This window comes from Phoca vitulina, unplaced genomic scaffold (genome assembly GCF_004348235.1).
Source record: "Phoca vitulina isolate PV1807 unplaced genomic scaffold, GSC_HSeal_1.0 scaffold73, whole genome shotgun sequence".
NCBI lineage: Eukaryota > Metazoa > Chordata > Mammalia > Carnivora > Phocidae > Phoca > Phoca vitulina.
The window spans coordinates 5,662,648-5,675,213 of NW_022589776.1; the positions used below are offsets into that span (position 1 = coordinate 5,662,648).

At 46.8% G+C, this 12,566-nt stretch overlaps 1 protein-coding gene across 1 annotated transcript in view; it reads right to left on the reverse strand.

Moving 5' to 3' along the window:
- Positions 1 to 5,268: 5,268 nt before the first annotated feature.
- Positions 5,269 to 12,566, reverse strand: part of SEC16B (SEC16 homolog B, endoplasmic reticulum export factor) — a 36,994-nt gene continuing 29,696 nt past the window's right edge. Inside the window, exons 18-24 of the mRNA XM_032393474.1 lie at positions 12,414 to 12,481; positions 9,060 to 9,212; positions 8,793 to 8,888; positions 8,385 to 8,487; positions 8,170 to 8,249; positions 6,999 to 7,097; positions 5,269 to 6,356 (exon numbers count right to left, since the gene is read on the reverse strand). Of these exons, the coding sequence (XP_032249365.1) occupies positions 6,288 to 6,356; positions 6,999 to 7,097; positions 8,170 to 8,249; positions 8,385 to 8,487; positions 8,793 to 8,888; positions 9,060 to 9,212; positions 12,414 to 12,481 (668 nt within the window). The 3' untranslated portion in view covers positions 5,269 to 6,287. The remainder of the gene's footprint in view (positions 6,357 to 6,998; positions 7,098 to 8,169; positions 8,250 to 8,384; positions 8,488 to 8,792; positions 8,889 to 9,059; positions 9,213 to 12,413; positions 12,482 to 12,566) is intronic.

Genomic DNA, 12,566 nt, shown 5'->3' on the forward strand with positions numbered 1-12,566 from the left:
CCGTGGGAGGTCCTAAATAAATGTTGGTTGAGTGGGCAGATTGGAGGTTTTGACTAAGGAGTTGGGGGACTTTGAGAAATTCAATTAACTTACTTCAAGTCACCAGGTTTGCTAGCGGGATGTGAGTCTAGAACTGAATGTCTTCTTACTCTGGCTACATTGTCTTCCCTCAGACTACAAAGTCAGCCTCTCCAGAGTGTTAAGCTGGGAGTGATTGTGTCCTTTGCAAATAATTCTTTATTTTCAGGGGCTTAACATGAACTGTCTTTAAATTGCAAACTACCCTAGTGCATTTAAAAAACTGATTTAGCGAATGTCAGTGTATCTGCAACTTGTTGGCGACATGCCTGTCACACAAGGCACGTGCAGCTGGGTCCTGACTTCAGCTATGAACTGACGTGTATTATCGGAATGGCTAACACCATCTGTGGGCTGGAGGGCTGTTGCCCCGTCTGCAAGGAGAAGAAACTGAAAAATTACATTAAAAAGTTGTGACTGGGAGGCCCTGCTTTGTTCTTTAATCCATGGGTATTTATTTAAATATCCAAAGAAATGGCAATGAGATCTTGAAGCCCAAAACTCAAATTATTTCTGCTCCAGGACAAAGCGGTCTCCTTGTGATCCTAAATCATGATTGTAGAACACAAGAACAGTGAAATATTAAATCAAAAAACAGTCAGTGATCATCTCTTACTTTCCCCAATGGGCTCCTAGAACTCAGAGACAAGTTTTAGAAGTCAAGACGTTTGATTTTCAAGAACCCATTTACAGGAACCTAAGAAATGAGCTAAAATGTTCTAGCCAAATGTCTGGATTTATTGACGTAGGATCCATTACATCCTATTCTAGTCAATGGGACTCCATGGGTATCTACATAGTATCAGCCACTTGGATGATGCTTAATGAAGAAGCTTCTCAATGATCCTCTCTTGGGAGCAAAAGGAATTGTGAGGAAGAGGAAATCAAAGACAGGGGTGGAGCCTAGGTGAAGAAATACATTGAGAAGGCATCTTCCCGGGATGGCGGCCCCGTATGTGCACACACACACAATCACATGTGCCCCGCCTGGGATCCTTCCCTTCCGAGAGCTCCACTGCAATAGTCAGTCTTGTCCTGCCTCAGAATCCTGCAAAGGGCAGGAAGAAGCCAGAGGGGATGCTGTGTGGCAGTCTGGCAAGTTGAAATCAGATTCTCTCTCTTTCAAATGTCATTGTTCCCTCGTACTTGTGAGCCCAGCACACTATTACTCTTGTTCGTTCAGACGGGCTGCACACCCACCCCACCTTAGTGCCACTTCAAACGTCAGCTGACAGATGTGCTATTGGATACATGAGCAGCGAACTGAACTTTGAGCTTAGCCTATGAGAGGTGGTACAATTTGAACATATTACATATTAGCCCCCAAGTTATATAAATAGATGAAACCACTCTGTTATTAAGGGATATCAAGGTACCAAGTTCTTTGAATATGTTTTTAAATACAAAATTCTCACATTATGTAGTAATTTCTATGTCTACATGTCTGTCTCCCTCCATAGACTGTGAGTAGTTTAAGTGCCAAAACTATCTCATTGTAGGGGCGCCTGGGTGGCTCAGTCAGTAAACATCTGCCTTCGGCTCAGGTCATGATCCTAGGGTCCTGGGATCGAGTCCCACGTTGGGCTCTCTGCTCCGCGGGGAGCCTGCTTCTCACTCTCCCTCTGTAGCTCCCCCTGCTTGTGCTCTCTCACTCTCTCTGTCAAATAAAATAAAATAAAACTACCTGGATTCTGACCCCAGCTCCCTCCTTACCAGCTGTGTGCCTTTGGACAAATTGCTCAATCTCTCTGGAGTTTCCAGATTCTCCATCTCTAATATGTTGCGATGATATCAGACGCCGCACTAAATGCATTCCACAGCACCTGACACAAAGTAAACACTCAGTATTATTACTATTATTGAATTCAGGATGTCCGGCCACTGAAGCTACCAGAAAACTCCAAGCCTTTAGGTCGTTTCATCCCCAATTCTAGTCAAGAATGTCCCATTTTGTGAACCTTCATTTCATAAGCTGAGACAGGATTTAATGGCCTTCCAGAATGTAAAGGGCACAGGTGGTGGTAAGCAGCTGCTCCCCATCTCTGCTGAGGACCAGCTGAGAGTCTTAAAGAGCCACATGAGTGATTTGGGTATAAAGTATTAGGAATCGCTTCCTAATGTTCGAGGGTGTGAAAGTCTGGGCTGCCTGGAGGGCAGCCGTGGAATCCCCCTCTTGAGATTCTTTAAAAATTGAATACTTAATCGGCTTTAAGGTGGATAAAGACCAGGAAAGCACCTCACGTTCAAGTAACAAGCAGTTTGTTCAGGTCAGCCCAGTTATGCTGCTGTTGACCTAGTTCCGGTGAAGAGCTATTACCTGGAAAGATTCATACAGAAAGGAAGAAAGTATGGAAGGCAGATTCCTCTACTTAGTGAGCTTGTAATAAAACATTTTAATATGCTGTTAACCCTCATTCAAAATAACCTCACATCTCATTGAGCCATTTCTGGAGGACCCTGAAAGGCGGGGGCCTGGCTCGAGCACTCATGAGAGCCGGCAGCGTTGGGGGCCCCATTTAGCGGCAACCTCAGGTGAGTGGCCCGCATCCTGTGGTGTGCAGATCATGATGTTGGCAATTTCCAGCTTAAGATGGCAAACAGAAGAGGAGAAAAGTCCCTTCCATTCCACTCTCCGGGGGAGGGGGGGGTGGGGGGTGGAGTATCAGAGAAACACCTATGAGTGCACAGACCCAAATTATACACCTATTATTCTTTTCAAGCAGAAGACTGTTTTGCATATTTCCTCTTGGGAAGAAAATACTCTGATTTTAGTGAAGAGGTGGATGTAGCCTCTTGCTCTTCATCATGGTTGCCCAGAGGAAGAGAGCAAAGAGAAAAAAAAAAATTTCCAGGGGGGGAAGAAAAGCTCGCAGAGGCTTTGATCCTGAGTAACCTAAAGCCTGAGTTAAGGCTGAAAGGGGAGGGCGCGCAGGTGACTGAGGAAGCCGGGCTGGTTTGCAGTTTTCTAGCCGAATAAGGGGATTAGACAGAAGCCTGGAATGGTGATATGTAATAAAGACAAGTACATGTAATGTAATGGTTTGTTCTCTTACAAATTACTGAACATTAAGTTTAAATGTTTTCATATAAATATTATATGTATATTGCAGGATCTCGCTTGCACATCACCACTCAGTTTAAGGAAAATGGAGCTTCTTTGTTCCCTGTAAGTATTCTTCCTCCAAGCTCACGCCCCATTGAAGACTAGGGGAGAAAACAAACTTGCCAATTGATAGTATCTCAGGCTCTTCTCTTTCAAGCAGGGTCTCTCGGTAAAGGCTTCCCTTAGAGAATTCTGCTCATCCTCGCTCCCCAAAACGGCTCCTGGTGTTGGGAAAGCAGGTGGCTGATCTGGCCCAGCCTTGCCCTGCCTTGCTGGGGCACAGCTGGTCCCTTGTGGCCTTGAGGGACACTGGGCCATCATTCCCTGCAGTCATCCACATATGCCAGGCCGTGGGGGCTAGCAGCTCTGCCTCAGGCCATGGCCAGCCCCGAGGCCAAGCTTCTGTGACTCTCAAGCCACATTGGACAAGTTGCCAGGTCCGAGCCAGCTTCTCCAGGCTGGCAGCCTTCCCAGAGCTACGGATGAGGGAAGGGCCCCAAGCCCCATGCTCTCAGGCTCCCCAATCCCCAGCAGCTCCGCTCACAACCTGCTCTGCTCCCCAAGCTTTCACGTCCTAAAGAAGGAAACAGATGCACTTGCTTTCCCCACAGTTGGTTCGAACCAGCTGAAGCTATAAAAGAATCAGGACCTTTAGCAAACTCACCACTAAAAAAAGCTGATAAACAACCAAGAACTCTGAGTGACCCTGGTCATCAGGCCTTGCCGGACCCAGCTGAGGGCTCTTTCCTGCCCGATGAACAATGGGACTTGTTTCAACCAACCACATGCAGATTAATGGATGCACTCTGACTTTGCAGAGCACAAGTTGTCCATCGTGAATTAGCATAAATCTCATGACCTCCTCCCTTTCTAGCACATAAAGCCCCCTGACTTCCCTCAGAAATGTCGTTCACTGCTGTGTAGCCCCTTGCCTAGGAGGTAACTCAGTTCAGTGCCGGCTCTGGTGATGCTTCAGTCACAGATTTTCCAGAAATTTCCCCAATGGGAGGAGGAAGTGAGTACACAGGCCTCTGAGGTCTTTGCCTTCCTCTTCGGTCCTCACTCTCCTCCTCTAAAGAGCTTCTTAGGCCTTCCCTTCTGCCATTGTTCCCAGGGGCACTAAGCCACATGACCTAGCATTGGTGGCAGGATGCAGGAAGAGAAACTAGCTTAGTAATTAGGATACCTATTGAGTAGTAGGGTTTTTAAGATTTATTTTTGTTTATTTATTTGAGAGAGCATTTGCATGCACACACAAGCAGGGGGAGGGGCAAAGGGAGTGAATCTCAAGCAGACTCCCCACTGAGTGCAGAGCCTGATGCAGGGCTCAACCCTGGGCTCATGAGCTGAGCCGAAACCCAGAGTCGGATGCTCAACCTACTGAGCCACCCAGGGGCCCCAAGAAGTAGTTTTAAATTACTGTTCCATTACCTATATCATGAATGAAAGATCCAGAATTTAATTTGGTAGGCAATGAGACAGTCTGGATTGTACTTATTAGATTGTTTACTAATAATTTTTTTAAAGATTTTGAGAGTGAGAGAGAGCACAGTTGGAGAGTGAGAGGAAGAAGCAGACTCCCCGCCGAGCAGAGAGCCTGATGTGGGTGAACTGTGGATGTGCTGAGATCCAAGTCAAAATCGTTTGGTTCCTCTGAAACTCACACACAGCTGCCATAGTACCGCCACTGGGTGTCAGCATACCAAACCGAAGGCAGAGGTCTTTTAGGGGAAATAAGGCAACGGCATTTACCGAGGGCCCTCTCAGTCCAAAAAACACTTATGCATACATTTCCTAATTTAATCTGAGAGATGAAGAAACTTTTGAGAGAACAGAAAATGCAATATTTAGTTAATGGAGTGACTGATTTGCATCAGAGGTGTTTTGTCCCTGTTTTCTAAATTGAAAAAATAACATTAGAGTAGACTTGGAAGTTAAGAGGATCAGTCCCCAGATTCTTCATTAACAAAGGGCTCTTTCTAGCTACATGCACCTTATCACACAATGAAACCATTATTAGAAGCACTTCAGGGAAGAGTGTGCTCAGTGTGCTCTCTCCCTCTGCAAAAATCAGCCAGAGACAAGCATTTGCTATAAAATTATCTGGTTTAATCGCTATCAACATCAGAACTGTAGTACATTAGAGTACAAAACCCGTATGTACAATTACACATAGAAAAAACGTTCTTTGTGAGGAGCAATTTTCAGCAAATCTGACAAACAGCAAGAGTCATCCCTATTTTGGGTTTGAAAAGAGAACTGGAAATTTCCAAGATGTCCCCCTCCTCCCTCTGGCTCCAGTGACCCTCCCAACATCCATTTGCAAAGGCCTGAGGTAGGAAGGGTAGTATTAACACTATCAGGCACTCATTCTCCTCTCTTATGGAAGGGGTGAATTTTTAGGAAACATTTCCCATCATTTATTACACTGATGTTCCATCCATCTGCATCATTAGGTTCAGTAGTTACCATGACAATATGATGCCTACAGCAATCTAACTTGATAGCCAGATGCCAGAATGTGAAAAAATAGGACCAGCTAAGAAAGTGAGAGAAATATAATTAATCTGAAGCACATAAAAATGTGCACAAAACTAGGACCAAGAGGGAAACTGCTGAAATGTCAGTGAGGAGGGAGCTCTGCCGGGAAGCAATAATCAAGTTTCAGCATATAAACTTTGCTAACTAGAGCTGTGAATTGGTCTCTAACTAAGACTGAGGAATGCATCAACATTGGTCACGAATATCGCTCTGGGCGCCTCCCCCAAATAATTTCCTGCCGCAAAGCCCAGTGGATTCGTCTTGATTCCAGCTGAGGGAATTCCGAGTTGGCTTGACCCTCCTGAGGATCTGAAGCTACCATCCTGAATGCTCCCGCCATGGCAACCTGCTCACCTCCGGTCTGCTGTTCTACCGAGCTTTTCCATCTGACGTGGTACTAGCCATCATTCTGAAGCTAATGTTAAGAGACTGGACTGAGCTGTGTCCTGGAAGACCCTGTCCCAGTGAAGGCAATAGGCCAGCAGGACCCTCTTGGGGGCCCCAATATGGCAGAGGGGTTGGAAATCAAGGAAGGAGACCAGCCTGGGACGGGTGGCCATTATCATCATGGCTGGGTTGGATAGCGGCGCTGAGCTAGGCGATTCGGTCGGTTCAAGCTACTAACCATGGAGAGCTGGAAAAGAAAAAAGGTTGCCTGAGATTATAGCTCCAAGCAGGACTCCATCCAGGGCTGGCTGGTTGGACTGAGCTAGGGCATCCTGAGTCTAGAACACTCAGGCTGCATTTGGCTTCCCATGGTGATATTCTAATTATTTACTTTCACCCAACATCTGCACCTCTTAACTATAGCAAAAGAAATTCAATTTTATTAAGAGACAAGGCCAAATGGGTACATAAGAGCAATCAATCTACTCCCAAGTCACTGAAGGGCAGGGAGTTTAGTTTCTCTCAAAGTTTGCAATGATCCCCGACACCCCCAGTGGAGTGATGGTATTTCCACACCACTGGGACCAACACCTATGTGTCTCTCAAAGTCTCAAGACCTGTGGAAGGTCAAGAGTGCTATTACTAATAGTGACACTGAGCATTTTCCATGCATGAGGCCCTTCACACACATGCTCCCATTTAATCCTCACGCCCCCCCGCGAGGTGGCTACTACTAACCCCACTTTACAGATGCAGAAACTGAGTCTTATAGAGGGTAAGTCATTGTGCAAGAACCCACACACACTAAGTGGCAAACGAGGAATATAAACTTGGATTGCCTTCATCCAAAATTTGTGCTCCTAACCCCTCTCCCTCAGGGCTCCCTTACCTGGGGGACCTGAGATGGGTTGTAGAGAGGAACACTTCCTTTCAAGGGAGTTGGGGGAAGCAGAACACCAGGGTTGAAGTAAAGCTCAGAGGAAACAGCCTGTGATGGAAAATAATAGAAAATCCTATCAGTCACCGCTTCTGGTTCCAGAACATCAAGGGTTTCCCTTGAGTGTCAACTTTGGTCAAGAGATACAGATGAAAAGGATTTCCTGATAGACCTCAGGGAATTCAAGCAAACAAACATGATTCAAGTGGGCACGGCCAACCCCTGGGTCTGGGGTGGCAAAAGCAGAGGCTCAGGGTCTGCTGTACCTGGAGCGAGTGAGAAGAAAAAGCCACTGTCAATTCTCTTGATAGCATCATAAAAAGTAATATCATATTCTCGGAAAGGCCTAAAATACTACAAGAGTGCTCTAACCCAACCACAAGAAAATAAAAATGTTTTCCTAGCAATCGGCATGAAATCCGTACCATGTGGACGATTCATCAAGAACTTTTTACAGCCCTTGCCAAAGTCCCTGGTGAACTCTGGGACACAGAAAGAGGCCGTTCTCTAGACTTCACCTAAGGAAGTCGTTATGGGCTACATCATGTCCCCTTGAAACTTCCTACGTGGAGATTCTAACCCCCAGTACTTCAGAATGTATTTAGAGGTAGTGTCTTTAAAGAAGTGTTTGAGGGGGCGCCTGGCTGGTTCAGTCAGTAGAGCATGTGACTCTTGATCTCGGGGTTGTAAGTTCAAGCCCCACGCTGGGTATAAAGATTACTTAAAATCTTAAAAAAAAATAAAGAGGTGATTAAGGTAAGATGAGGGCATTAGGGTGAGCCCTAAGTCAATATGCCCAGTGTCCTTATAAGAAGGGGAAGTTTGGACACAGAGACACACAGAGGGAAGACCCTGTGAAAGCCATGGCCATCTACAAGCCAAGGAATGAGGCCTCAGGAGAAACCAACCCTGCCAACACCCTGCCTCAGACTTCCAGCCTCCAGAGCTGTGAGGAAATCACTTTAAGCTGTAGCCTGTGACATGTTGTCATGGTGGCCCTAACAGACTACTACAGAAGCTTTCTGCCCTCACCGGGTGGCACCTCCAGCCCACACTGAATGTTCAGTCCTTGCACACGCAGGCCTCTGGTGGGGCCCTAAGCTCCAGCCTGGGGGCTCCTCACCTCAGGCCCAGACAGGCCTTCACTCCCAGCACCCTCAGCTGCTCTCCCACAGGACGCTGATCCTCGGACTTGGCCCTCGCCTGGAAAGCAATGAGTCAGAGCTGTTTCCACTGCTCAGGGCTGAGGAAGGCCCGCTCTCAGAAGGTACCCCCAAGGCCCGAGGTGCCTCAGACCCAGAGAGCCCACAGACCCAGAGGACATGAGGTTGGCGGTACCTGTCGCTCCAGACAAGGTGTCCGGCAGAGACTGGGGCTCCGGGAGAGAGGTCAGTGTGAAGCCAGGGCCAGCCTCAGGGGGAGAAGATGCTCTGGAGGTCTCCTGCGTCATGGAGAAAGACAGGCAGAGTTGGAGGTACTGCTTACTAACGAACTCATGCCCACAACAGCGGCCCCAACCTGTGACCTGTGGCTGGGGACTCACCCCAAAACTCTCGTGCCACCCCTCTGCACAGTAATCAACTACTGGTGCCCTAAAGTTAATATTCTTCGTCCTAATTTTTAAGACCCAGTTGGCCTTTGCCAATTGCCAGATGCCAGCTCTGGGCCTCAGAGGCTCTGAGGAAACTTCCTCCAATGGACCCACAGGAGAGGAAGGGTCCTTGCCCCTGGGGCCCTCTCACTTACCTCAGAGTCGGGACTGTCAGATGAGTCTTCTCCAGAGGCGGATGCGTGGTTGGTGGGCTTCGAGCGAAACCAGCTGAACCAGCCAAACCCGGAGCTCTGGGAGGGAAAGGAGGAGATTTAGGGCCTACAGGTGTGCTTCTCCCACTGACTAGGAGACAGGCCCACCCCAGTATGATGCTGGGGAGTCGGAAGCCCTGCCAAAGCCTAGGTTCCCAAGCCTGCCCCCCACACCATTTGGGAAGGGGACGGCAGAACAAGACCATCCACCTTCATGTTCTCTTTCTCGTCTCCCGGCTTTTCTTTCTGTGCCGGGCTTTGGGAAGATTTTTTATCTGCCTCATCGGAGGACTCCTCCTCATCCTCCTTGACTGAAACAGTGGAACTCTCAGAATTATTTCGTGATCTGGGAATCGCTGGCTCCTGGAATTAAAGAACATAAGAAGGAACGTTTTTATAGCACTTGACAGGTTATGAGGGCAAATCACATGTTCTCCCTCACCAGCCCCGCTCAGTAAATCACTGGGATGGCCTTACAGGCTCACATTTTACTGACGAGGAAATCAGGCTTAGCTAGGAGAAATGATTTGCCGAAGGCCGCAGGACAAGGCCAGAGCCCATCCCTGTCCTTGTGTTATCCCCTAATCCTCTGGGCTTCCGGCCGCTTTGCTCCCTCCCCACATCAAAGTTCCAGAATTATGCTAAAGCCTGGAGCAGAGGATGTGGACGGCCCCCGGTGGAGAGGAAGCGGGACAGGACACACCCCACGGGTACCTACACACCCAAAAGGACAGAGACGACCCTCACTCATCTGAGAGCTCATTCCTAGCAGACTTGTTCAAGATCAACTGCGAACAAATGCAACAGAGAAGGGCAAAATATGCCCATGTGCCTTTATATTTGTGGGGGGGGGGGGGAATACACATAGCATAAAATTCACCGATTTAACCATTTTTAAGTGTGCAATTCAGTGGCATCAATATATTCCCAATGTTGTATAGCCACCACTAATAATCCATTTCCAGGGGTGCCCGGGTGGCTCAGTTGTTAAGCGTCTGCCTTCTGCTCAGGTCATGATCCCGGGGTCCTGGGATCAAGCCCCGCATCGGGCTCCCTGCTCTGCGGGAAGCCTGCTTCTCCCTCTCCCACTCCCCCTGCTTGTGTTCCCTCTCTCGCTGTGTCTCTCTCTGTCAAATAAATAAATAAAATTTTTTAAAAAAATAATAATAAATAATCCATTTCCAGAACATTTAATTAACCTCAACAGAAACTCTGTGCCCACTAAACACTAACTCCCCATTTTCCCCTCCCCCCAAGCCCCTAGTCATCTCTACTCTTTTTGTCCATAAATTTGCCTCTTCTAGGCACCTCATATAAGCAGAATCACACAATATTTGTCCTTCTGTGTTATATTCACATTTTATACTCCAAAAAGGCATAATTGGTACAACCCTTGGAAATACTTTGGCAAATCTAGAAAAAGCTTCGATTTTTATTCTGAGTACAGCATTTACTAGGTAGTAAACACTGTTCTAAGCACTCATATATAGTGATTCGTTTAATCCTTACAACTGTCCTGTGAGGAGGGTTATTATCATCCCATTTTACATATGAGAAAACTAAGACACAGAAAGATTAGGCAACTTGTCTAAGGCCACACAGCTAGGAGATGGCAGAGCAAGGATTCAAACCTCAGCAGTCTGACTCTCCTTCTAAGAATTTCTCCCGGTTGAGTAATTCAAGAAATACACAAGGCTTGCACGTCCATCACTAGAATGTCCACCACTGTGTTTTACACGTGAAGGGAAGGGAAAGGAAATCAAAGAGAGAGGAGGAAAGAGAGAAAAGGAAGAGAGACACACTTGAAATGTCTGCCCCCCCCCCATTCTGACCTCCGCTCAAGACCTCCCCAGAGGGGCCCTCCCCGGCCAGCCCATCTAAAGTAAAATCCCTCATGCACACAGTTGTTTATTTAAGTCACCTCCACTAAACAGAAGCACATGGGAGTAGGCTTTGTCTGGTTCCCTGTGTGTCCCCAGCCCTGTGACTGTGCTGGGGACATTATAGGAACTTGGGATTTGTGAATGAATGAATGAATGAATGAATGAATGAATGATGGTGCTTTCACATAATGGACTTGATCATACCAATATTAAAAATCATTAATGGGGGCACCTGGGTGGCTCAGTTGGTTAAGCGTCTGACTTTGGTTTCTGTTCAAGTGGTGATCTCAGGGTGGTGAGATGGAGCCCCATGGACGGCTCCATGCTGAGCGCAGAGTCTGCTTAAGTTTCTCTTTGCCCCTCCTCCACCCTTGCATGCTCACTCGCGCTCTCTCCCTCTCAAATAAATAAGTCTTAAAAAATAAAATAAAATAGGGGTGCCTGAGTGGCTCAGTCGGTTAAGTGTCTGCCTCAGCTCAGGTTGTGATCCTGGGGTCCTGGGACTGAGCCCCACATAGGGCTCCCTCAGCAGGGAGTCGGCTTCTCTCTCTCCCTCTGCCCCTCCCCCCCACTCGGGCTGGCATGCTCTCTCTTTCTCTCTCATAATAAAATAAATTTTAAAAATAAATAAAATAGGGGCGCCTGGGTGGCTCAGTCGTTAAGCATCTGCCTTCGGCTCAGGTCATGATCCCAGGGTCCTGGGATCGAGCCCCGCATCGGGCTCCCTGCTCAGCGGGAAGCCTGCTTCTCCCTCTCCCATTTCCCCTGCTTGTATTCCCTCTGTCGCTGTGTCTCTCTCTGTCAAATAAATAAATAAAATCTTTAAAAAAAATAAAAATAAAAATAAATAAATAAATAAAATAACAATAAAATAATAAAAATAAAAATCATTTATGAATGACATGGAAAACCTCATTTTATAGTATTAAATAACAAATAGGAAATAAAGTTTTCTATACACATTTAGAAACATATGAGTAATATTTGATTGATAATTTATGATACTTTTTCTTTATTTTTCAAGTTTTCTATAACAATAATGTACTACAGTACATTTCAGTCAGAAAGAAATAAGGAAAGCATAAAAGTTTTTAAGTCCTACAGCCCCATTACTACTTGAGACATTTATAGGATGTAACCACTATTTATGTGATCAAATTTATACAATGAAACCCTCCAGCCTTCAGGCAAAACTGAAGGACATCTCAAATACCCATTGTTGGGGGAAGGGTGCAGTCGTTGGACTGCTAGCTAACACGGTCAATTAGGCAGGGCCACCTCCAAGACCTTCCAGCCTAACTGAGGAGAAAAGACACAGCGGCCATAAATCCTTCTTGGAAAAAAAGTGAGGTAAAAATTATAATAAAGAAATAAGCATCAAGAGTCCCCCATGACAGGGCAGGGTGTGGTGAGTGTTTGGTGCAACAGGTGAGGAGAGGATGTGAGAGATCTCTGAGGCCAAAACAAAACTTGGCCCCGCCACCCCTCCCCCCATGGACACTGGTTGTGTCAAGAACATGGCCCTCCTCCCCACCACTAGGATTTGGTGAAACAAGGTACAGTGTGGAAGGGAGAGCAGGTACCAGGCAGAAGAAGGAGTCTGCACATGGCTAAGAAATCTGGGCCATTGGAAAAAACCTGAAGCATTAGAGTAGGCATCTGCTGTGCTTTGTCTTCTCACCTGGGGTTGGGAAACAACATTTTGACCATGAGGATGCTGGAAACTTCCTTGAGACACTGTGTTCTCTCCTATGGCACAAAACACAAACACCGTGATTTGAACTTGAGCTTTTCCTATCTAACCTGAAGAAAGAATGGGACAGTCAGCTTTTCT